The sequence below is a fragment of the Siniperca chuatsi genome, linkage group LG8 (genome assembly GCF_020085105.1).
Source record: "Siniperca chuatsi isolate FFG_IHB_CAS linkage group LG8, ASM2008510v1, whole genome shotgun sequence".
Lineage (NCBI taxonomy): Eukaryota > Metazoa > Chordata > Actinopteri > Centrarchiformes > Sinipercidae > Siniperca > Siniperca chuatsi.
This window is the reverse complement of record NC_058049.1, coordinates 6,100,913-6,124,703: the sequence shown is the minus strand read 5'-3', so window position 1 is coordinate 6,124,703 and position 23,791 is coordinate 6,100,913. Positions and strand designations below refer to the sequence as shown.

Sequence of the window (23,791 nt, the reverse complement as noted above, 5' to 3'; positions counted from 1 at the left end):
ATATTACTGGGGAAATGTTAAAGACAATAAAGAGTTAATTGTCAGTAATGTTTTAAGATTGTACTGTGAGGTCATGAAGATGAACATTTTCATAAACAATTAGAACTAAAGAAATTTTGATTTTAGATACTTTGATGTACCTAAAACCAATGATAAAATATTTTATTGTAGTTTTTAGTAGAAGCTGAGTTACCACCTCCATTCTTTTTTTTACCCAGCAATGCATAGCTCTCCAATTCTGTTGCATTGTGCTACAAGAGCTAAAATAATCTCTTCAACTGCTCTCAACATTAACTGTGTATTCAATTTGGTTGTGACAGCCATGTCACTTGTGCTACAGTATATCGAAAACAATTAGCTGTTACCCTGTCAGCATGTCAGTACACAGGTAGTGTCACCTGAGAGCCCACTGTGGTGTCGTAAAGAGTTGACATTCATCATGTAGTGGTTACATACCCACCGGGGAAGAATCTCCATTCATGTCTCCACTGAGAACATTTTAAAACGTGATTACATGTACATTGTTATTAGAAGAACATCTATGATAACACAGCGATAAACCCTGATATTACCAGTGATTTAATAATCATTGTAAAAATTGTATTTATTTATTTATTGGCATTACCATGATCAGATGAAATAAAAAGGCAAATCTTAATTGCAGGTCTGTGTGCAGGCTTTCCATGCAACCATGACATCCAAAACCTGTAGTTTCCCTCTTACTATATAAAGGACACACTACTTCTTGCATTGGTACTGAACGTTGGCATTGGACATAAATCGTGATGGAATTGTCTAATTTGGATGTAATTCCCAGAGACGCTGGACTGGAAAAAAAAGTATTGCTGTTATCCATCAAATTGGGCAGTAGATTTTTAGGACTGGATCAAGACAGTCAATGACTCTCAGTTTGGTAAAAAGAAAGTTCTTCAGTTGACTGAAAAGCTGGTGAAAAGTTGTGTGTGTTTCTGCTAAGCAGCTTTGTTGTTGGCTAGTCTTTTAGGTTTAGCATCCAAAACATTCCTCCTGAGTGAACTGTGGATGGTGTGGGACCCAAGGTGGCCTGATGGCCTGGGGCTCCTGATTGGCTGAGAGATGTGGGCCTTGGTCAAACTGAAAGTAGGGAGAACGCACCCGAGCACTACTGACTTTAAGGAGATTTAGTGTGTATGTGTACAACAAGGCTTACATGCTCCAATGCCCATTCACACACATACAAAGAGCTTTAAGCTTGGTGGAGCCAAGATTACAAAGAACTGAAGGAAATGAATGAAACACCACAAATGTTACATTGTTAGAGTGAAATTAGGGATAAGTGTATGGTGTAACCAAGAAATCAGCATCCACCAGGACTTTGACTGCAACATAAACTGGCCTATAAATCATTAAGTCACATTTTCAAAACAGATGAGTAAACAACCGAATTACAGCAGAGATTTTCAGTAAGGAAGTGATATAACCATTCTAAACTGTGAATATAATACATAATCATTTTTTATTTGAGAATAAAATGAAATGTGACACTGGAGGCTGGTTTACAGCATCTTCCTGCAGTGGAAATGAGCATCCAGCACAAGTGATTTATGACAGTCAGAACTCGCAGCCACTGGCCACATAAGCGCTGAGTCATTCTTACTGATTACCAAATGTATCAACCAGCCAAACTGTAGACACATTATAGGGATGTTGTATTATAGCACAGTTGAGATCTTAGCGATTGCAAAAACAAATGAACAGGAATAGAATCATGTAGTGCTTGTTGTGTAAATGGTGGTATGTTTATTGGAGACTAATGAACATCTTGCACTACATGGTGTCTTTGTACCGTATGCTTCAGGATGTGACATAAACATCAACTCTGTTCAAATTGTATTAACTTGGGGTATTGCGATTTTAGTAGGTTTCAATAGACAGTTCATAAACTGGATTTGGTCCTGATTAACTTGATGAAAACAATTACTGAAATGTGTCCAATCAGGCATCAGCATTAAACCTAGAATGCCTCGACTCAGCAGGTTTACCTCATTTAAATCAGAGGACTGCTATTAACAGCCAACAGCAGCCGAAACTACACTTTGTTATATAATTGGATTAATGCCACATACAAAAATCTAAACTTTCCAATTCGTCCCCAATGTTCATATTAGGTTTTTTTCCCTTTTTTGTATCAGTGTCATATGAATATTTTTGAAGTGAGATGTGTTTGAAGTTTGTGTCATCTTTTAAGACCAGTCCTCAAAATGTACTACTTAACACATGTTTAATGTCCCTCTCTTTTACTGTATTTTATGCTTATTTAGTCTATTTTGTGGTATTAGTATGGCATAAGTCGCAAAGTTGCTTAAAAAAAAAGAAGCAAGTGCTGTCTGCCCGTGCAAACTTATAGTCTTCATATTCAGGAATCAATATATTCATTTATTTGCAAAACATAATTCTTATCTCAAACCACATAATGTTTGAAACAATGTGGGAGCTTAGCTGCAATAAAAAGCTCAGACTCCAACAGAAATGCAATTGTGGCTTCTTAGCCAAATGACTATAACTCCAGAGTAAAGGTAACATCAATTTGCAGGGAATGCATGTTTGCAAAAAGCATGAGCCTCTAAGGAAAAGCATGCCAATACATGAAAACGTTCTCCAACTTGAACCTTCAGGTGGTTTTTGAATACATAACACAACGTCTGGCAGACAGATATTATGAACATAAAGAGAAGTCTATAAATACTCACTCAGGTTTAATTTTCTGACATATAGGCCTATGTCAGTCACTCAGATTTCCATTTACAACTGTGAGAACAGCAACCTTATTTTCCTACTACACTCTAACTGGTGCGCTCACTCAACCATCATCATGTCTTGAATTTAGAAATAAAAATCACGAGAGACTGATGCACTGAAGGTATCCCACTGGAATCAGAGATAAAATAGATCAAATAACAGCTTAATATATGAATGTCTTAAATCCCAGCGACACTGGGTAATATAGGTTCATATTACTGCAAACCCCTGTTGTGAAGACATGCACTTCTCAAACCCAGAACTTCATTTTAAATTCTAGTTCAGATCAAAAGCTTGCCAAGATATAAAATATATCTGAATGGGCTGAATCACAGGGACATGTGCATACAATGATGCACAAGACAGAAGAACAGAACATACATATTACTTACAGTAAGTCAAATAGTGTGGAAAAAATGTTGTGGCTGAAATACAAATAGTTAATCTAAAATCTTATGAGCTGGAAAGTAAATAATACCTGATCAAGTTAAAAATGTTTGAACCAATTTGAACATAGTTTGAATACTTGGTACTTGAAGTTTCTAAATTTGTGAACCCTAAAAACATTACATATACACACTAAAATTTTCAGTCATGTCAAGTTGTGCTATTTCAAAAACTTTATTTTCAAAGAGGGAGAACACAAATTCAGATATTTTCGAGGTAAAATATTTCTGTGCTATAAATATAAATGAAAACAATGTGGAGAAACAGTCTGCTGATCTCAGACTTTGCTGCCACCCTGTGGTACAACTCCAGCAAAGCGAAGTAATTTCCCATCTATTGATCTAAGGACCCAATTTGTTTGACTTCAGCCTCCTTCATGCAGAAAGACATGGAGGCAGTAGATTTCTTTATATGAGTCAACGAATGTCTAATAGTGTCCCATTACTTTTTGATCAGGGACAGCCGCATTGCAATTCAAGTCTAGATCAGCAGTTCATTTGTAATTAATGAGGGCGGGAGCGCTGTCGACATGTAGGGTTTAATAATTCAGCAGCAGTATTGTATTTTGTAAGTTCCATTTAACACATGCTGTGAGCACTGTGCACTGTAAGGTAACTACAAACATTGTATGTATGACAAAAAAACAGGGCCACATGACTAAAGCAAAACAATTTAAGTGTTTAAAAATAACCACATATTTAATTATTCAAGCACAGCTACCATTATTCTCTACATTAAAATCAAAACTGCACCTGCACTCATTGTGGAGCTGTTTAAATTGTGTCTAGTATTAAACAAAAATGAAATAACTTAAGTGAATGCACTCTTTGCTGTTCATGCAGAGGATATTGTCATAAGTCAAACTAATTCACACTAATTCAAATCAAGTCAGAAAGAATCAACAACTCTGGATCAATAAACTCACGTGTAGCTCTGTCTCGCAGCAACACGGTGGCTCATCATTCAGCGCTGCTAAACACATTGTAAAACAACATTAATCATTCCCACCACAGAGGTAAAGTAAAGCCTTCTGGTAGTCCCCAGCTGTGTCCTCCTGCAAACACAGACAGACACAATTATTTTATCAATCTTAAAAAATTCAGAAGGTTTTTTTTTACTCACTTAATTGCTTCTGAATTGATACATCAGAAATTCTTTTCACTTAATTTGAGCTTTAAGTGGAAGGCACTTAGTTTCCTCTTATTTCTTTTCCATTTTAGATATGTTTTACTTCAAAATGTGCTGTTTGTATTTCCTATTAGTATTTTTTTCCAATGACACTTGTATGTCACACTCTCACTTTTCATGCATGTGGGCGGTTGTAGCTGGTTGGATCCCCTGCCCCTCCTCTCCACATGTTGAAGTGTCCTGGAGCAAGATACTGAACCCCAAATTGCTCTATTGTCATTGTCACTTTTGACAAAAGTGTCTGCTGAATGAAAGAAATGTCACAAATCTCCACACCCGCACCCTTCAGCCAATCATGTCCCCAACCTTTGTTAGCAGGCTCGGTAATTGCCACTAAAAATGTAACCTAGCTTATGTTAGCTAGACCCATAACTGTATATAGGCCAGAGCAACAACAAAGCCAAAGTAAACTTATTCAGAATTTGTCAAATGTGCACAGACAAAGCTCAACAAGACTGGAGATGCTACGTAGCTAGCCAGCTAACTACCTAGCTTGTGTTGTGAGCCGAGATTTTTTTACTATCTTTATTACTTAATGTATTTGTGAAAGACATCCCACTCTAATGCTGCATTCACACAATGTCAGCAGTATGTTAAAAATTTAAAAAACAAACAAACAAACAAAAAACAGCCAATATCGCACATTATTTCAAAATGGTTACCCTCAGTGCTAGCAGCTACTTACACCATTTAAATAGCCTAACTTAGCTACTTTTTGTTAAGTGAAACTAGATTCAAAAAATGTATAGCTTCTTTTAAAATCAGGCGAATTGATTGTATTCGTGTCATATTTTATTTTAATGTAACTGCCAGCGATGGCGGCTTTGCAGCCATTTTGTCACTGCTTTGTTGACACTTTTGTAGTTGCTGTTCCTTACGCTAAGTGGGAGATATCATAGCTGTTAGAAATTCTCCATATATAAGACTCCGTTCACGTCAGCCTACCATTTGTAATTCAGTTTTTCCCCCACTCAGCAGCTTGTAATTTTGATCCGAACGATATGACATGAAGCATATGAATAGCAAAAAGAGTGGGTTCTTTCTCTTAGCTTGCTGTAACAGGAACTGGCAGTTGCTGCTAATTAGCGTGAAGGGTTGGATTGATTGAAGGCTGAGGATCCAGGAGTTGATGAAAACAATAGACCTTTTTCAAAGCAGACATTTTGTTTTATGCAGTGTTCACATCATGTGGGATGGAAAGATTCCCATGTTTATGACTTGTGAGTGTTAACATGATAGAAAACCCAAGATGGTTGAAAGATTGCGGACTTGGTTGTGTGAAGGTTAAAATATACTTTGCATTGTCAATATAGCCCTAAATCTATAATAAATATGGGTTCAGTTACTTTGAATGACAGACGTCTGAGATTTGTTTGCTCGGTTTACTTTACCAGGCACTTTAGTATTATTAAAATTCAGATTTATGTCAATGCTACTTACAAGTCAGAAACCTAATTATGACAACTCTTATATAACCAGGAACCATGACCGTGAATGCATAATACCACAACAGTGGAAGTGCAATACCTAAATTGAATGCAGCCATAATTAATGTTTCACCTGTAATTCACAAGTCAAAAATATCAGCTGTCAGAAGGGTCTATTAACATAAAATCATAAAAAATTATATGAAATGGTGTGAGGGGGAAAACCACTATGAAATTTAAATACTTTTGAAAAAGGGAGTCACATGAAATAATAACTGCCATAATCAAATACAAAATGAACTCTACTAAAACTTTAAAAACTATATATTGGTTCATTTTTAGATTTTACTGCACTAATTCAAAGGTTATTTCATGTCTTATCTTGGAGAATAGATAAATTCATATCGACTTGTGTGAAAAGCAGGGAAGCAGTCCCAAACAACTGAACAAGGCATTTAAAGTAAATCACTAATCTCCACTCCATCAGTGCACTGACATGAACGGTGTATAAGCTGCATAACAATAATATACCTAGCTGGTGCTTTAAAGCATGCAGAAAGACTGATGAGTATGTTTAGAACATCAGGGGAAAAACTGAAGAGAATTACATCTTTTCTTCTTCTGAAGGATTAGACTATTTAGTACATGTCATAAAAAACAGTGAAATATACAGAATCACTGAGAAGGTTGATAGCTTTGTGAGCAGTACCTGGATAGTGGTGTAAAGAGACGCCCCATATGTCTTTTTGAAGCTGGCTCTGATGTCCAACATGTCCACCTCACTCCTCGACACCATTATCCTCATCAGAGTATCGTCATCAGTTCCAGCGCGCTAAACATAGAAACAAATCCAACACGAGTCTATATAAAATTGCCTCTTCATCCAGCTTTATGTAAAAGAGCTATAAAACATCTCTATTTCTTTCAGGTGCTGCAGTTTTATTTTTTCCTCAGCTGCAGAGACGTACTGTAACCTAGACCACCTGCCCTGCACCAATAGGACTATACCTGTGAAATATTGTGGTGAAGAGTTACAGTTACAGTTTCTAACTATACTATAAATCCACTTTGGAAAGAGAAGTTACTACTTGAAAATGAATACTTCAAAAACTGGTCTTGTTTTCAGAGGGTACTTCTGAAGCATTCCAGTGATTTTGAAAGTTTTAGCTCTTTAACTAAAAATCATGTACACTTTAAATCTGTACAGCAGCATGCATTTGAAAATAATTGGCAAAAATGTAGATTTGTGGATATATTGTTTCCTACCATTCCAGGCAGCCATTGGTTTCATTTCTTTAATATGAAAATCAATTGGTAGACTCTTGAAACTTGCTTGAGAATATGACCAGTAATCAATCACAGTGAATATCAGTGAACATAAGCTTAGTTGCTTTCTTGCAGAGAGTTAAATGAGAAGCTTGATACCACATCTTTGGGGATAGCCAGGCTAGCTGATCCCCGTTTCCAGTCTTTATGCTAAGCTAACTGGCTGCTGTCTCATCTAACTCTTGGCAAGAAAGTGAATAGAAGTGTTTTCCAAAATGTTACTGTTCCTTTAAACTTCATTAGCACAGAATAATAATGTAACTTTGTCAAATATTTATGCAGACTTGATGTTCATTGTGATGAGTCTGCTAAATGTATCAAAACGAATTAAATTCAGGAGGAAAAATACATCCACCATTCTAAAACTAATCAGTACTGATTGCAATATGTTTTAGGAATAAAACCCTACCAAAAAAAAACCCCAAACACTCTTAACCACTAAGAAAAAAACAAAAACATGTTGAGATATGAAGAACTCCAGTGCAATACTGTGGGACACTGATACCTACCCTCATAGATTTATACAGGCCTTCAGCAAAATAATCTGGGAGACTCCTGGCACATTTTACTGTGGAGAAAAAATATGAGGCATTGACAATTTTTTGTGTAAAATTGAATGTTTGTCATGTTAATGTGACACTGTATTGACATTGATTTGTACTCCCAACTGTTATCTTCTGCTGTATTTCATTCTAACATGCATGTCAGAAAGAAAACCCAGAGGAAGCCCCATTTGTTGTCCCCTGTTTATCATCACTAAAGTGTCATCCTGATAAATCACAGGTCTTACCAACTGCTAGCAGTAAGTTCTCCAAATTCCCAGTGGTCTCTCCTGTAATGCAGTCCTCTATATCATGGCCAGAGAGCTTCTTGTAGGCATCAAACACTATAGAGAACAAAACAACCACCGTGACACTTAAATGTTCTCTTAGGAGTGGAATAAACCCTATTCAGCATTAAAAAAAAGATTGGGCCATTTTGACTTCAGGGCAACTCATTATGTTACATGAACAGAAAACTAACATGACTTTCAGTGCTAGTCAAAATTACGCTCTGATGTAGAATGCAAAGAAAACTGTATTTTTATTATCATCCAAAAGCACAACCACCACATTATACTTTACCAGTTAAAGATCAGACACATTAAATAGATTACAAGCCAAGTGCAAATGGAACCAAAATGACCATCTGTAGTCATTTGGTCAAGATGTGTCTAGACAACAAGCCACACATTTTGAATGGATGAATAAAGCACATGTGTATATGGGGCTTATTTCAATGGCCCATTCATGCCTAAAACATGCCATTCCACTATATTTTATTAATTTATCTTAAATTTATTGATTTAAGATCCAGGGACTGGACATCAGAGTAAACTGAGGTCACGGCCATGTTCTTGAACCACCTTGAGATGGTAAGTGGCTGAAAGGCTAATTGTAGCAAAAGGGACAGTCTTCACCAGAAGAACGACGGCAATGGTTGTTTGTTCAAACACTTTGAACAACCTACGTTCATGCTTTCCTGACAAGCAACATCTTGTGGTCTGGAGAATAATTGGTGTTCTTTCTAAGTTACAAAGGCAGAAGAATCGTGGCGTGGTTATATCGTGGTAAATCATTTTAGGGAAGAAGTGGTTGGGTCAACAAACTATCTGAGTTTATACCGAAGACCAAGGTTTACGTCACATCTCACACTGGCAGCTGTGGCTCAGGAGGTGGAGCGTGTTTTCCACTGATCACACGGGGTCTTATGAACCTGTCTAATAACACTGAACCCCTAATTGCTCACAACGGTCAGGCCAGCACCTTGCATGGTAGCTCACTGCCAATGGTGTGTGAGGGTGTGTGTGAATGAGAGCCAAATATTGTAAATGCAGCCATTTTACCATTTACACCATCAGTAGAGTGTTTTTGAAAGTCTTTTATTTATGTTAGTTATATTTTTTCAGTTCCAAAATGTTGTGTTTTTTTGGTTTATTTTCCTATTTTAATTTTATTGTTCGGTATTTTATTCAGTTTAATTCCTTGTATTTTTATTTGCCAGACTATTTAACTGTCGTGCTGAATGTCTTATTTTGTTATTCCGATGTAAACCATTTTATAACTTTGTCTCGAAAGATGATGAATAAAGTTTATCATTATGGTTCCAGTTACATATATGCATTTTCTGATCTAGTGTTTCTATGGTTATGTTTGTGTGTGGGTACATTTATAGGCAAGCAACCTATTTTGTCCTTTAGGTTTGAGGACTTGTTGATGCAAAACTACCTTAATATGAACTTCCTCTAATGGCCACTCATTGCTGACTTGTTGGTGATCACGTTCTCTTTAGCTTAGTCTAATCTGTTGACTGAAGTAAATGGACTCAGTTAGTCAGTCAGGCATCTGACTGACTAACCAAAAACAAGTCTTGTCATTTTCCTCTTTGACACAAATTTTCTTTGTGTGAAAAAATTAACTGAAATTTCAGGATGTACTCTTCTTGGTGTATTTGTCAGCTACAATCATACCTATTACTACTCAATCTAACATTTATTTGAACTATAATTATTTAGGTGAAATAATAAATTACAACATTAATGGATGTGATGGTATGTTGTTTGCAGTCTGTGTGTCAAGAGAGCAACATCAAACATGCTGGCACAAACTCTTACAAACTCACCTTTTCTTAGATGCTCTGCGCTCCTGTTGCCAAGAATTGTAATGAATTTTTCCTCATCTGTGCCAAACTTGCCCTCACCAGCAGCATACAAGTCCTGTAGTGGCAGACACACACTTATACATGCACACACACAGCGACCTTGTGTATACTTGATTTATTGGAACGCACAGGCAGAGGAGAAATGACAGCACTGATGAAGGACCTTGTACTGTACCAAGAAGGCATAGAAAAGTGTAGTTTTTCTTTGCTATTAGCGAGGAATTCTGGATTTCAGGTCCTTTTCCCTGCACTTGTATGGTACATGTCACATCTCATTATCAGATAAACAAATATAGAAAAAAAACCCAATTAGGAATGGTTTATAGGAAACAAGATGTTCTATTCCTGGAGGTTTGTATCCTTTAATTAATTTTCCTATTGACTATTCTTCAGCCTTGGCCTTTAGCTTTACTGCACTTTTGAGAGCAGCCACACAAATATAATCATATATTTAACATGTTGACATTTGAAAGAAGATAGTGAAATTAAGTTAAATATGATCTGTCGCACAGCGGTCATCTACCTGTTGTGTAGGATTTTTCTTTCGTTTTAATTTTTAAGATCTGCTGTATGCATGCATTTCAACTAACTAATTTCAACATTAATGCAGTTAATGTAAACATTGAAACCACAGTCCACAGCTCTCTAGGTTGCATGTTTTTAATTGAGCGACCAGATTAGACTTTACTAAAAAAATAAAATAAAATGTTTGACTGCTTTATAGCACAAAACAGGAAGGGGTGCTGTTCTTACAGTTTATAATTTCAAAGATTCCCTCATCATACAAATTAAAGGCTTTTTAAATGGCTTTTTGTTTTCATTACAAACATGGGGAGTGACCAGACCAGTCCAGTACCCCCCCCCCCAGTCACGTTTGCATTTCTATTCTATCATAATCACGATCTTTCCCTAACCTGGTTACATTTTGGGAAATACGTGTATTAATTTTTCTGGTGGGGAGTTAGATGAGAGGCTCGATACCACTCTCATGTTTGTCCATTGAGTACAAGGCTACAGCCAGCAGCCGGTTAGCTTAGCACGGCATAAGGACTGGAAACAGAGGGAAACATGCTAGTCTGGCTCTGTCCAAAAAGGTAACAATCTTCCTACCAGCACCCCTAAAGCTCACAAATTGACACGTTATATCGCATTTATTCAATCTGTACAAAAATCTAAGCGTACAAACAACAAGTCAATGTTTTACGGGGGGATATGTGCCAGACTGTTTATTGCCATGCAAGCAGTGGAGACTCCAGGAAGTTACTGCTCCCAGCCAAGAAATAGTCCATGTTTTATTTACCATAAGCACTATACTAGAGCTGCCATGAGCACATATTGCAGAAAGCGAGAATTTCAAAAACTTTGGCGCTAGACATGGGGGAAAAAAAGAAATAAATGTTGGCTTCTGCAGGGGTTCTGCAGAATTGTTCAGTATCGTCACTCTTGTCAGGCGAAAGGATTGGAATGACACCAGGGAGGGATAAGTGGACAAATAGCAACATCTTTGTGACATGGGGTTTATCAGGGTAACAGGGATTACTGATGAAAAAAGGGATCCCTTGTGAATAAAAGTGACCTTTTTATGTTATTTGTTGAAATTGCTAGAAGTTGTCTGACATCCACAAAAGATTTTTTAAAGCAAAACAGCCATATCTTGCCATGTTTCTCTTCTTCTTGCTTCTTACCTTAGCGTCTTTCTCGATCATTCCCTCGTCTACTCCCTCCTCCCTGTTCCCCTTCACAGCCGGGCAAATGATCAACCAGACAGAAAGACAGGTTCAAAACAGGAAGAAAAAGTAGGTCAGTGTGGACAGAAACACTGTGAGCTCAGACCTGCTCAGAGCTCAACCCAGGTAACCCCTGAAGATTACATTATCCGCTGCCTGTCCCAGAACCATGAAGATTACATTTCTGTCTGTAAACCAAAACACATTCAAGAAACCAACTGTAGTGTATTGTGCTGTCTTCACCCTCCACACTTCCACACTTAAACCTCTCATGACTTTGTAATGGCATCACCAGAGGCTCTCATTATCATGAAAGGAAACATAAGTCTTTCCAGCAGCCGCCCCCCTACCTGCAGGAGGATCACCAGTAGTTTCTGATAGTGCCCTGAGGTGTCACTGCATATATCTTTCTCCAGCTTGCCGCTGAACTCTGAAAGAAAGAGGAGAAGAGGGGCAGAAGGTTGCTTACACTTCCCGTCACTATTGGTTGCAATCGACCCTCGTGGGCCGTCCTCTGTTTTGCAGGAGGATCTCCGACAGCAGAGATTTGATTAGTCGGCTAACAAACAGCGTGGCCTTCTCTTCTGTCCGGATCAAATAAACTGGCCTCATTGCCTTTGGCCATCAGTGCCTTTGTCACATACTATTTGCCATTGTGGTTTGTTGCAATTTGAAGCTGTTATGGTACAGATATTCTTGCAGCAACACATTTGAGTGAGACAGGTGTGAGGTACAATATATTCATTACACCAACTCCATGTTACAGTGGGAAACCAAATGGTGCTGTGCCACATACTGTAAAAAGGCAGTGTGCACCTGGGAAGTCCTCAACATCATCTACTCACTGGAGAAAATGCCACAGATACTAGAAATATATGAAATTAAGAAAAAATAAAAAATATTGTACTGTGTCAAGCTTTTATACAAGCATGTAATTTAGCACTAAAATAGTGCTTTCATTCCAGGGAAGAATTATCACAACACAAAATGTGCCCAAAATAATAACTAAGTCAAAAGTTCCCTCCTTAATACTTGTGTGTAATATTGTCCAGAGACCATGTTTCTGGCACGATTTGGACTCCTTACTATTGGTTACTTGTAGTTGCTGATCTTGAAATATATATTTTTTTGTATAAAAGTACTCTGAAGACATTTTGCTTACATTATTGTTTTTTTAAGTGTACCACTGCCAGATAGAATTAAGCTAAGATGGTGAACAAATAAATGTATTCCTCTATTATTTATTTATTGATGACAGATATAATTTCTTTACTGGTTTATCGGTTTAATCCATGGAAACATTATACAGAAATACACTGGTACCTTGGTTTTGCATTACTGGAGAGGTGTTAAGTTGCTCTTTAAACTCTTCACAATATTGAAATATTTATGCAACATGGTCATTTGTGCTTTAAGGTGAGAAGGTGCAATGTGACAAATAAGCATCAGCCTAACTATCCAATAACAGTAAACATGTTTATCTGCTTTTGTCTCTTTCACAGCTGAGTAACTCACCTCTCTTGTACACTTTAATGATATCTTTAATCTGTTCGCCGGTCCTGGAGGCCAGGATCTCAATCAGCACGTTGTCATCAGTCCCGGCGCCCTGGAAACCAAACACAATGTGGATTAAATCAATGTGAGACAACATATACTTGTGTGGCAGCAGGTTCTCACAGCAATCATGTTATTTTATCCCATCTTATGGTTGGGAAAGAGCAATATTAGTGATTAAAAAGACAAAAGCTAAATGTTAAAGATGGTTGAAGAAAATAAGTATAATTTGTCAGCACAATACCGTGAGGAGGTACGCAATTAGAAAATAGATAGGTTCGGTTTACTGAAGAGAATTAGCTTTGCGGTTCAGTCACACTTTAAACAATTCTCTTTTTGCTGCAACTCACCTTACAGCAAATTTTAAAAAACAAACAAACATCTGACATACCAAAACAAATGGAGCAGTGGGTGTGATGAGAATGTCAAGGCCAAGTTCTAAATGCTTTGCATTCACTTTGATTGAACATTTAATTAGAGCTGGTAATGCAGATGTAAATGTGATTAAAGAATAATGAGAATGAAAGAAATAAATGTCCATTTGTAGCTTTTAGGAGGATCCAGGAGTTCGCTAAAGCTATTTTCCTCAGGCAAATTTCCTTCAAACTTTATGAGCATTCAGTGTGACATAAAAAGCAGCAGAAAATTTAAATGTCTGAAATATCTAAGCTATTAAACAAATTGGCTATAGTAGATCTAGCCTACAGCACCAATAAATTGATATGCACATTCAGGTGTTATACTACTACTTCAGTGTGACATCTTATTCATTTGAGCCACATTAGAGGTGCAATAGCTACATTTAAAGAGAAATTGAATTAACATTGTTCTGTTACTACCTTCCAGGTGTTACAACCTGCACTGAGAATGAAAGACTAAACATGATGGGAAGCAAAGTTAATAAGACAGGACTGTATATCTAGAGAAGCTCTAATGAAAAGCAGCCTCTGACCTTAAATAGATTTGAAGCAGACAGAGAAAGGCAAGGTTAACCAATTTATGAGAATTACACCATATGAAAGATGATTTTCATTATGGAGCACAAGTACTGTATTGAGCGCTTGGGTCATGTGGTAATATGGTTCCAGCAGGTTGTTTCTTTTTGCTTGTATTGTAGACTTATTTTGTTCAATAAGCATGGAATACATTGCTGTATGTTCAGTACATTGCAGTATGTCAGTTTTGTCACCCCCCCCCCCTCCCACCCACCAAACAAACAAAACATGTTTATATGTTTTTAATAACAGTTACTACAAGATAAAGATCCAACCACGAGCACCTGCCATGACAACCCTGAACAGCTTCATACCTGTGACAAAATAATACAATTAATCTTTACTTTACTTTAGCCTTTGTTCTCAATTTACAGCAATGAGAATAGTCTTTTTCATGCTGTCAAAACCTAATAAGAAGCTGTAGCTGTTGAATACTTAGAAAATAATTGTTTTTTTCTTTCCCAAAATGATGCTACCGCCCACGTATATATCTAGATTTGTCTGTCTGTCATTTGTTGTGTGCAGCTACTGTACAGTGGGTTTTTTTTAGAGCTTGTTAGCTAAAAACAGCTACCACCTGCTGCTGGAAATGGGTTTGATGAGAGCTGTAAGAATGAACTATTCAGTATAAAGTCATAAAGCCAAGATAATGACTTAAAAAGAAGCTCAGTAGAGTCATAGAGTTGGATGATAATTATCTGTGAGTTTGTCATTATTATTGACCCCTTTCACAATATAGATAGTAATTTATTGTTAATGAGATTGATTAGTGGAGGTTTTGCTATCGTGTAAAGTAGCAGATAGCCATTTAGCTTAGAACATGGTCAAAAAATGCAATAAAACATGCTTCAGCTTTTCAGAACAACTGAAGATAGAAACCCTACAGATCAGAAAACCTACAGAGTCACGGAGGTGAGTGGAAGAAGGCTATGAAAGGGACAATTTCAGCACTATTACCCACTTTCCACCTATACAGTAATAACATTATACCATATTAAACAATGTATAGGCAATTCTAAATATCAATTAGGCAAGACATCCATCTATGATATTTTCACTTTGAAATGCTAATCTACTGTAGTTTTACCCTAGATGTCTAAACAATTTATATATCTTTTAAATGGCAAATTAACATGAAATATGCCTCTCATGGCAGAAATTTCAACTTGTCGATCACAGGGGAAACTGATATTAATAATGGCTCAGTTCCATTTATGTGGGCCAAAGCTTTGGTCCTGGCATTGTGCATGCTGGCTCAATGGCATGGCTTAAATAGAAGGGAGCCTTCATCATTGTTATTAGTTCACACGCACACACACACACACACACACACACACACACACACACACACACACACACACACACACACACACACACACACACGTGTTTTTCCTGCTGTGACAAATTGAAATTAGTGCCATGAAAAAAATGTTTATTGCTCAGTTTCAGCATCAAATGTTGCATTTGATGTTGTCAAATGTTGTCAAATCTGTGCACAAATACCACAAAAAGTGACTAAACTATCATTTGAGGGTTTCAACTCATTCAAGACCTGTGATCTTGGTTAAATGGAGCACCTGAGGAAACTTTCATCAGTTACCTTGAGAGCCTTGTGCAGTTGGGAAGCATCAAATAAGATAGGAGGGGTCATCAAGGCCACAATCAGACTCTCAAACAGCCCACCGAGCTCCGATTTCAAAGCGCTGACCAAGTCCTGTGGGGAAGAGATGATTAATGACAAAAAGAACAAACAATAATTGTGTTTGTATAGATCTTATTTAAATGCTGTAACATTAAAGAAACAGAACAAATGAGCTATCGGGTGCTTTTACCACCATTCATAGCAATAGGATTTATATGCATGAACCATGTTGGATGTATAAATGTAGAAAATGTGGATTATCCTGAAATTATTAGAAGTAAGTGCGTTCAAGTTCCTTGTGTCAGAGATGACGACATAATATTTCACTGCATTGCTGACATTTTCAAAAGGAATGAGGATAATTATAAGAAATGTACTGTGTTTGGCCAGTGCTCTTCAGTATGCAGACAAGTCAAACACTCATCTATTTAACAGCTCAATATATGAGACATCTAACAGAAAATCCCCTTATTTCTCCATTACATAATCCATCTCTTTTCACATAAATCTGTTTCCATTTTCAGATCTGCTAAAAGCCAGTAAAATTAAATTCCCATAAAAGGTTTGTTAAATGGTGCATTACAGAGCAGAAATGACACTAAGTTACAGAAAAATGAAGAAACTGCTAGCGGACAAATAAGAGCATGAACTCTTAAGAGATATGACTGTTAGACTGTAGATATTTGGCACCAGTTCTCATTTCAGATGTTATTGCAAATGAGTAGTTTAAGGCAGTGTATCTTGCAATCATTGCATTTTACAACATGTGCACTGAAACATAGCCTCTTTTGTTGGCTCATTTTGATAAAAAAAACACTAATATTCATAGATATTCCAGGAACTTTGTGATTTTCTGATGTACCTTTTTTCTCTCAAGCTGCCTCATCCATTTATACTTCAGGCAGCGATTACATATTTTTCAATAAGATGTACAGAAAGAAAATTACTTTGTGCTTTTAATCCACAGGTGGTCTTAAAATAACTTGACAGTGTGAAAGAACAGTAAGAGTAGGAGAGCGTAAAATGCCAAGGTCTCGTATAGCTAACTTAACTGTATTCTGGTCTTATTTTTTCCCCTGTATGATTTGGTACAAAACAGATACACATTATGACATTAATCCATCAGTATAAAATTTAATCTAACAATGTATAAACAGCATTTTATTGTTATGTTGTCGAGGTGGAGCTACTGTAGTTTAACTACTTTATATACAGTTAGGTACCTCAGTCTAGTGGTTCCCAACATGGGGGTTGACCACAAGATAAATCTGAGGGGTTGTGAGATGATTAATGAGGTTGGGAAGTAAAAAAAAAAAAAGTTCTGCTTAACAAATTTATATTCATCTTTGGACTTCTCTAATCTTTCCTCTTTTGTGAAATATTGGATAATTGTACCTCTATAGGTCTCAAACAGTTGAAGTTAAATGAAACCATCTGAGAAATTTAGAGAGAAAATGTCTGAGTTGTTAGCAGTTCCACCACCGACATCTGAAATATGATGAGGGGCCCCAACTAAACACTACTTGTTTGTAAGGGGGTCACAAGGTTGAAGGCCACTGTTTAAATCTAACAATGCATTTTATTTTGAAAAATAACTACAAAACTATAGCAGAGTAGCAGTATAAAGTAGCTAAATGAAAACAGTCAAATATCAATTTTTATTTTTTTTAAGTATATTAATTAAGTAAATGTAAAATTTTGATAAATCTCCAATTGCTTATATTTGACATTATGTTTTAGAGTGAAGTTGTTATTTAATTATGTATAAGACATGATGATTCCTGGTTTTGCATTAAAGGATAAGTCTGGTGATCGTCTATATATTTCTTATTGTCAACAAATCCCATGCCAACACAACAACAATGAATCAATCCTACTAACAAGTATTGTTTCTGTATCAAAAGCCTGGTATGTCTTATTCCTCTGAGCTTTGTTGTTGTCCAATATATATATATATATATATATATATATATATATATATATATATATATATATATATATATATATATATATATATATATATATATATATAAACCCAAAAACTAGTGTTGCACTGGCTGACATGTTCCTTCATATTATTAACATGGACACTGTAGTTTATTTTGAACTGATCCCACATACACCATCCTGCTACTGTAAATACCTGTATTTAAAAATTAAAATAAAACCCTTAGTGGCTTGTGACCCTTTAAAACCACCTAGTCTACTTGTGACCCGACCCCCGTAATCGTTTGCGTATGTCTCCCGGATGTGACGATTTTAACCAAAGAGTAATTCTTGTCGCTGTTTGGTTCAAATAATTTTGAAAAGGCCAGAAAGCCCTAAAATTATCTAAGTCACAAGAAAATGCAAAGATTAGAGGAACGTCTGAAAACATGAAATATTTTCAGTAGTAGAAATATGTTCATGTTTCGAGAGACGGACTAAAATCTTGTTTGATCTTTCAATGGGATTTGGTGACAAACATATAGAATACTGCCAGCCTCATTCTTTAAAACAAAAAGAAAATAATGAAAGGATGGTCGAAAAACTGATAAAATTAAGGACACTTTAGCAGATATCGCTCTTGAATGTTGCTGGATTGAGCATTATCCAGGTAATGTTGGTGAGTGAAGAGGACATAGTGGCTGACATGACCTGTAACCATCCTTTAATGTGACTGCTGATCATCATCAGCTCTTTGTTTTGTTCCCAGCGGCTCACCTTACCTTTCCGTAGGCCTTTTTGTAAGCTGCCTTAATTTCCTGACGTTGCTCGTTGCTGCGTGCAGTCAGAAGCATGAGGACTGCATCTTCATCCGTACCTGAACCAGGTCAAATAAGCATTAAACATATGGCATGAGCTTCACATAAACACATGCCAGCACACACATCCTGTGGAATGTGGATAAAGACTAAAATCAGCTTCATGTTTCAAATTCTTATTTTTATAAACAAAGGGCTCATGAAGCATTATTCAGTTTGCACCCATCATCTAACAGGCTCAAGGGCAGTATGTGGTATTTCTTCTGAGGCATTAAAATGTTAAATAGTCCAAGGTAATTTATTTATAATTATTAATGACTTCATTGTTCTTTTCAAAGTTCCACATTAAATCACCAAATGGATATTTCTTAATTGCTTTTATTGTGAGAGCACAAAACTGACAGGAAGCTAGAGTAGGAGATGGTGGACTGTAAGGTTATATTAAGCAGGAGAAGCATTGGTGTTCATCACTACAAAATGTACGCCTGTAGTACACCTTCAATTTAATGATTGTCATCGGGCCCAACTATTTACACTAATGACTATAGAGGGACATTTTAATTGCAGTTTCCCATTTTGTATCTACGCAATTAAAATAAGATCACATGAGAGGGGAAAATGGGGTCAAACAACATTGGGGTAAGGCATTCCTCTTAAGAAAACTGACCGATTCCTTTCATAGCTTTATGGAGGATTTCAGCATCGTGTTTGGCGTTGAAGTTGACGAAAGGTCTTACGCTGCCTCTGTATGCCTGTGGGAAGAGAGATAAGGTTTTCTTTATCTTTCAATAGGTTAATAATGATGTGCAAGTATGCATATGTTTTACACTTTGATCAATTATATAGCATTAACACAAAAGAATGTAAGTTATAGATATTGGATTACATGTATATCACGCTGATATTGGGCTTAATATTAAATAAAATATTATAGTCAGTCAACACCTTCACATACATGAAAACAATAAAAAAAATCTGCAATGAAATGCAATTTTTGTGACCGTTTCATTTTAATTGTTGTATTATACTTTGTGCAAATTAGTTAAACTAAAAGCAGTGAATGAGTCGAGATGTTAATTTATGTGCTTAATTTGCTGGTGCAACTGGTGTTTCAAGTGCTTCCCCATCATAAAACCTCTGCAGAAACACAGAATGTTTCATTTTTGGGGCATAACAATTTAAGATACTGAATACAGCAAATTGACTGTTGTAGCTGCACTAAAACATATTGCCACTGGCCAACCCGGGTTTAAACATTTTCTGTCCAAACACTGGGGCAAGTACTGTAAGTATACCCTTAATCAAGTCTGCTTGCTGCTTTGTGTGATACAGGTAATTTTAAAAAAATGTGCCGTGTCTCACATGTAGGTGATTGTTGTCCAGGGAAAATGTCATTTGATGAAAAAGCAATAAAACATCTGCCTCAGCTGCAGCCTTGTTACAAAATCTGCGTAGGTGGGAGACATGAAAGAATATTGTCTCCCCATCTTCTTAGTAAAGGTTTCTGTTTATTATCTCTTTTGTTGGTTCTGTTTTCACACACACAGAAGCTTTTCTGTGTTTGATGTTCAAGAGAACCACCTCTTCTTGCAACACGAGGATGTTTACCTTGAAGTGCCACTCTAATACATCACTGTCACAGTTTCATGATGCATGCAGGCAGGATCAAGGCTGAGTTTACATTTGACACCACAATCTCTTTAGAGACCTTTTTTTTTGTTAACATTAAAAATCAGTCATGGGCTATTTTTGAATCACATTAATTTCTAGGATGTGTATCAGCCTTTATTGTTCATTTAATTAATTACATTTAGTATTCATATTCGACAAAGACATCCACGTTGGCTAGCAAATGCCAGCCTTGTGGTTCTAAGGATGGTAATCATGATCGGTCGATCCACCACTTTTCATCCAAGCTGAAATATCTTCACAACTACTACATGCATGGTCATGAAATATGGCACAGACAGTTTAAGGTCCCCAGAGGATGAATCCCAATGACTTTCTTGATCCCCTGACTTTTCATCTAGCGCCACCAGCAGGTCAAAGGTTTCACTTAGCCAGTGAAATATCTCCACATCTACTAGATGGATTTGTTTTTCATGTACTGCCAACATAAAGTTAACTTTTTCAGTTCAAGGTGAGATGTCTCAACAACTACCGGATGGATTGCCATGGTTTGGTAAAGATATTCAAGGTCCCCAGAGGATCGATCATATCAACTTTGTTGATCCTCTGACTATTCATCTAGCGTCATTATCATCATCATCATCATCATGTGAAAATTTCGCTCTGTCCAAACTCTGGTTTATGACCAAATATCTGCATAATTAATAACACTTCCATCAGCTTTAGCTTTACTGGGTTTAGTGCTGATTAGCAAAAGTTAGCATGCTGATATTACAATTTAGTTCTAAGCTCCGCTGCACCTGTGCACAGCCTCACAGAAATGGAGATACAAGCTTTTCAGCAACATCAAAATAGTCAAAGCTTTCTGTAGATGATTCCTAATGGCTCTTAACTCTTTCTACATTGTGCATCAATAAGTCCTATTTTCTTGACTCTCATAGTTACAGCAGTTTTTTTGACCACTCACTAATCAATTGTTAAGTAGGCCTATTAAGTGTTTCCTTTTCAGTGAAAAGTGCCATCAAGGAGCATCATCTCCCAGCTGTCCTTCGACGAAATTGTGACCTGGTGGGGAATAGACACGCGTACCTGCAGTTTCCATGCACATGGTAATACAATATGATACAAATTAGACCTTTGTCATCAACTCAAACTAAGTCATTTTATATCTTAAATCATCTTCACCTCGTCTGAGGTCTCTCCCCAAGCTGGAGAGGATAAAATCAAATAAAGGATATCAAATGAAGCTGCTCCTTCTCTTTTCGTGCCAATGTGAGTATACTGCACGAGTCATACTAATGTTTTACTAATGAGTGCATCTTCGCAGAAAGCCCTTTCAGTGAATTAGGGATCAGTGAAGTCAGGGTGTAGGTTTCCAATGAATGAAGCCTTAGCTTGACGCTCTAACGATTCCACTCGTCCTAATCCACAGGACCACTCGATTAATCAGAATCAGAAATACTTTATTGATCCCCCCTGTAACAAATGAGTTTCCCCTTGGGGATCAATAAAGTATTTCTGATTCAGATAAAACATCATCCTTCCAATATCTTCTAAATCAATGATGTAAATTACTGTTATACATATGAACTTAAATTATTGCATGCTAATAAGTCAAACATCAATAAACTGCATTTAAGCAGGGTATCTGTACACATTAAGTACTCACAGTATAGAAGAAATGGACATAATGAGGATTTAATTAAATGAAAATTCAATCAAATTTATGGAAAGAAAAAGCATCTAGGATTGCATGCAAATCAGGGGCTGAAGCTGATATTTGTGATGTGTATTGTTTAAGACTGATCATGCAGAACAGATCTCAGTGCAGCTTGAAAAGACACTGACCTTTCAAGAGTCAAGATCCACTTCATTACACAAACATACAGTTTAGCTCTGGTGCTGTGGCTGAACCACACCAGTCTTAATTCTAACTGTTTTGTGCAAAAAATAAAATAAAAATAAATACAAAGTTGTGGCTTGGCAATTATCCTAGCCTTTGCCATACTTTGAGGATGTTTCATTTAACAGAAAATAAATGAAAGGAAACACTTACCATCTTCTTTGCTGATGGAAGACAAATGTGGAAGAAAGTGGAACAGATTACAAAATCCTGATTAAAATAGGCAGGGTTAGTATGTAATTGTCAAATTGTTTATTTAATTTCTAAGTAACTGTAAGCACCAATCCAGAGGAACAAGTAACTCTAAGTACAAGCCTGTGTTCTTACCAACAGATGTGTTTCTTCTTTCGCTTTGCAGGTGATCCGTGGCTCAGGTAGGAGCTCTGTATTTTCTGCCCTCCTAAAACTCCTCCTGGCTCCTGTGGAGGTTGCAGTGTTACAGGGGAAGACTGACAAGACGCACTTCCTCATCCGCATGCGGTGTTGTCTTACACTCACTGTCAGTCAAACCAATCATGACCTCATGCCCTCAGTTGCTTGTGTGACTTTCAAAAAGTTGACAAGGAGTTAAACATTTCTCCAAAGGGTAAAGTGTCTCCAGGGTATAAAGGGCTGTTATAGACAGTGGAGGCTATTTTCAAGAAGTTATCCTCTTCTGCAGTTGTAGGGTAGTCAAGCCAGGGAACCAGGAAAGCAGGAGTAGGACCCAAATGCAGATGCATAGGGAGAATGGGTGTAGTTTAGTGACATTTATTAAACAAAAAGGCACAAAGATGACAGGATGGTGAGGCAAGCAAAAGTCAAATCCAAAGAAGTAGTACAAACAGGGAAACAAGTCCAAAGGTCCAGGAAAAACACCAGCACAAGGCTGGGACACTTAACATGAGGTACAAAGACAAACTGGCAAAGAAACAATTGAAGCACACAAACTAAATATTCTCAGGTAAGAGGCGATAACGAGACACAGGTGCAACTAATTAGGGCAGGGCAAACAATCAAAACTGGAGGGAAAAGCAAACAAAGACAGGAAGTGAAACAACAAAGACATATGAGGGGAGGAGAATATTTCAAAATTAAACAGGAAGTACCAGGACAAAAACCCAAAACCATGACACCTGCAGTGTATATTAAATTACAGTTAATGAGAAAATTGTTTCCACAAAGATTAACAATTATCTCCTTAAGGGGACAGTTCACCACAAGTTGCCGCGGTTTGGAGATATCGGCCGTAGAGATAGTTCCATTTTTTGAATATAACGGAACTATATGGCACTCGGCTTGTGGTACTCAAAGTAAATGTGTGTTATGGCAAACAGGAGACAAACGGGAGATGCTTGATGCCTGATAGGAGTGAAGGGATCAGTAGAGCGAAGCGACGAGGTGCAGCTCACATAACATTATTGTCGTCCTTGTCCCTGCAAACCTTAAGTAAGGTGAGCACTTGTGAGAAGATGAGAGCGTGAATACCATCTCTCAGGTTATCCAGTTACGGATGCTCGCCGTTTCATCTCACAGCCTCTCAGACTGACGTGGAGCCAATTTCCTTTAATCGCAAATAAACAAGCGTACTAGAGCAGCTAATAACGCACTTATCAGATTAAGTCCGGCCCTTAAGCGTCAGGCCTGATCATGCTGAGTGGATCATGTACTGTTTTGGATATTAAATGTCAGCATCATTTGAATATTTAATATCACAAATCTATCCAAAAATAGGCTAAGATGGAGATTTTT

The 23,791-nt window shown here is 37.0% G+C and overlaps 1 protein-coding gene across 4 annotated transcripts; it reads right to left on the bottom strand.

Annotated features, from left to right (window-relative positions):
- Positions 1 to 3,375: 3,375 nt before the first annotated feature.
- Positions 3,376 to 22,998, bottom strand: anxa5a (annexin A5a). Of its 4 annotated transcripts, none has more exons than XM_044206040.1 (13): positions 22,388 to 22,998; positions 22,214 to 22,270; positions 19,196 to 19,280; positions 18,493 to 18,587; positions 15,743 to 15,856; positions 13,109 to 13,199; positions 11,944 to 12,023; positions 11,552 to 11,602; positions 9,828 to 9,921; positions 7,957 to 8,052; positions 7,676 to 7,734; positions 6,550 to 6,672; positions 3,376 to 4,279 (listed from the first exon to the last, which is right to left on the bottom strand). In XM_044206040.1, exons 1-13 carry the CDS (start codon positions 22,535 to 22,537, stop codon positions 4,220 to 4,222), a joined length of 1,155 nt encoding a protein of 384 aa, XP_044061975.1. In that variant the 5' UTR covers positions 22,538 to 22,998; the 3' UTR covers positions 3,376 to 4,219. The 4 variants fall into 4 exon arrangements, with proteins under 4 accessions (XP_044061975.1, XP_044061976.1, XP_044061978.1 ...); XM_044206041.1 differs by having other exon boundaries at positions 22,214 to 22,219; positions 22,388 to 22,996; XM_044206043.1 differs by having other exon boundaries at positions 22,214 to 22,224; positions 22,388 to 22,524.
- Between the last annotated feature and the right edge of the window lie 793 nt (positions 22,999 to 23,791).

What these genes read in the sequence shown, in the direction of transcription:
- anxa5a (XM_044206040.1), bottom strand. Translation starts at nt 22,537, where the DNA reads ATGCGGATGAGGAAGTGCGTCTTGTCAGTCTTCCCCTGTAACACTGCA. An exon ending in TACTGGTGATCCTCCTGCAG is followed by an intron (nt 11,603 to 11,943) that starts GTAGGGGGGCGG and finishes CCGGCTGTGAAG; the next exon opens with GGGAACAGGGAGGAGGGAGT. An exon ending in TGATCGAGAAAGACGCTAAG is followed by an intron (nt 9,922 to 11,551) that starts GTAAGAAGCAAG and finishes CTGCCACTACAG; the next exon opens with GACTTGTATGCTGCTGGTGA.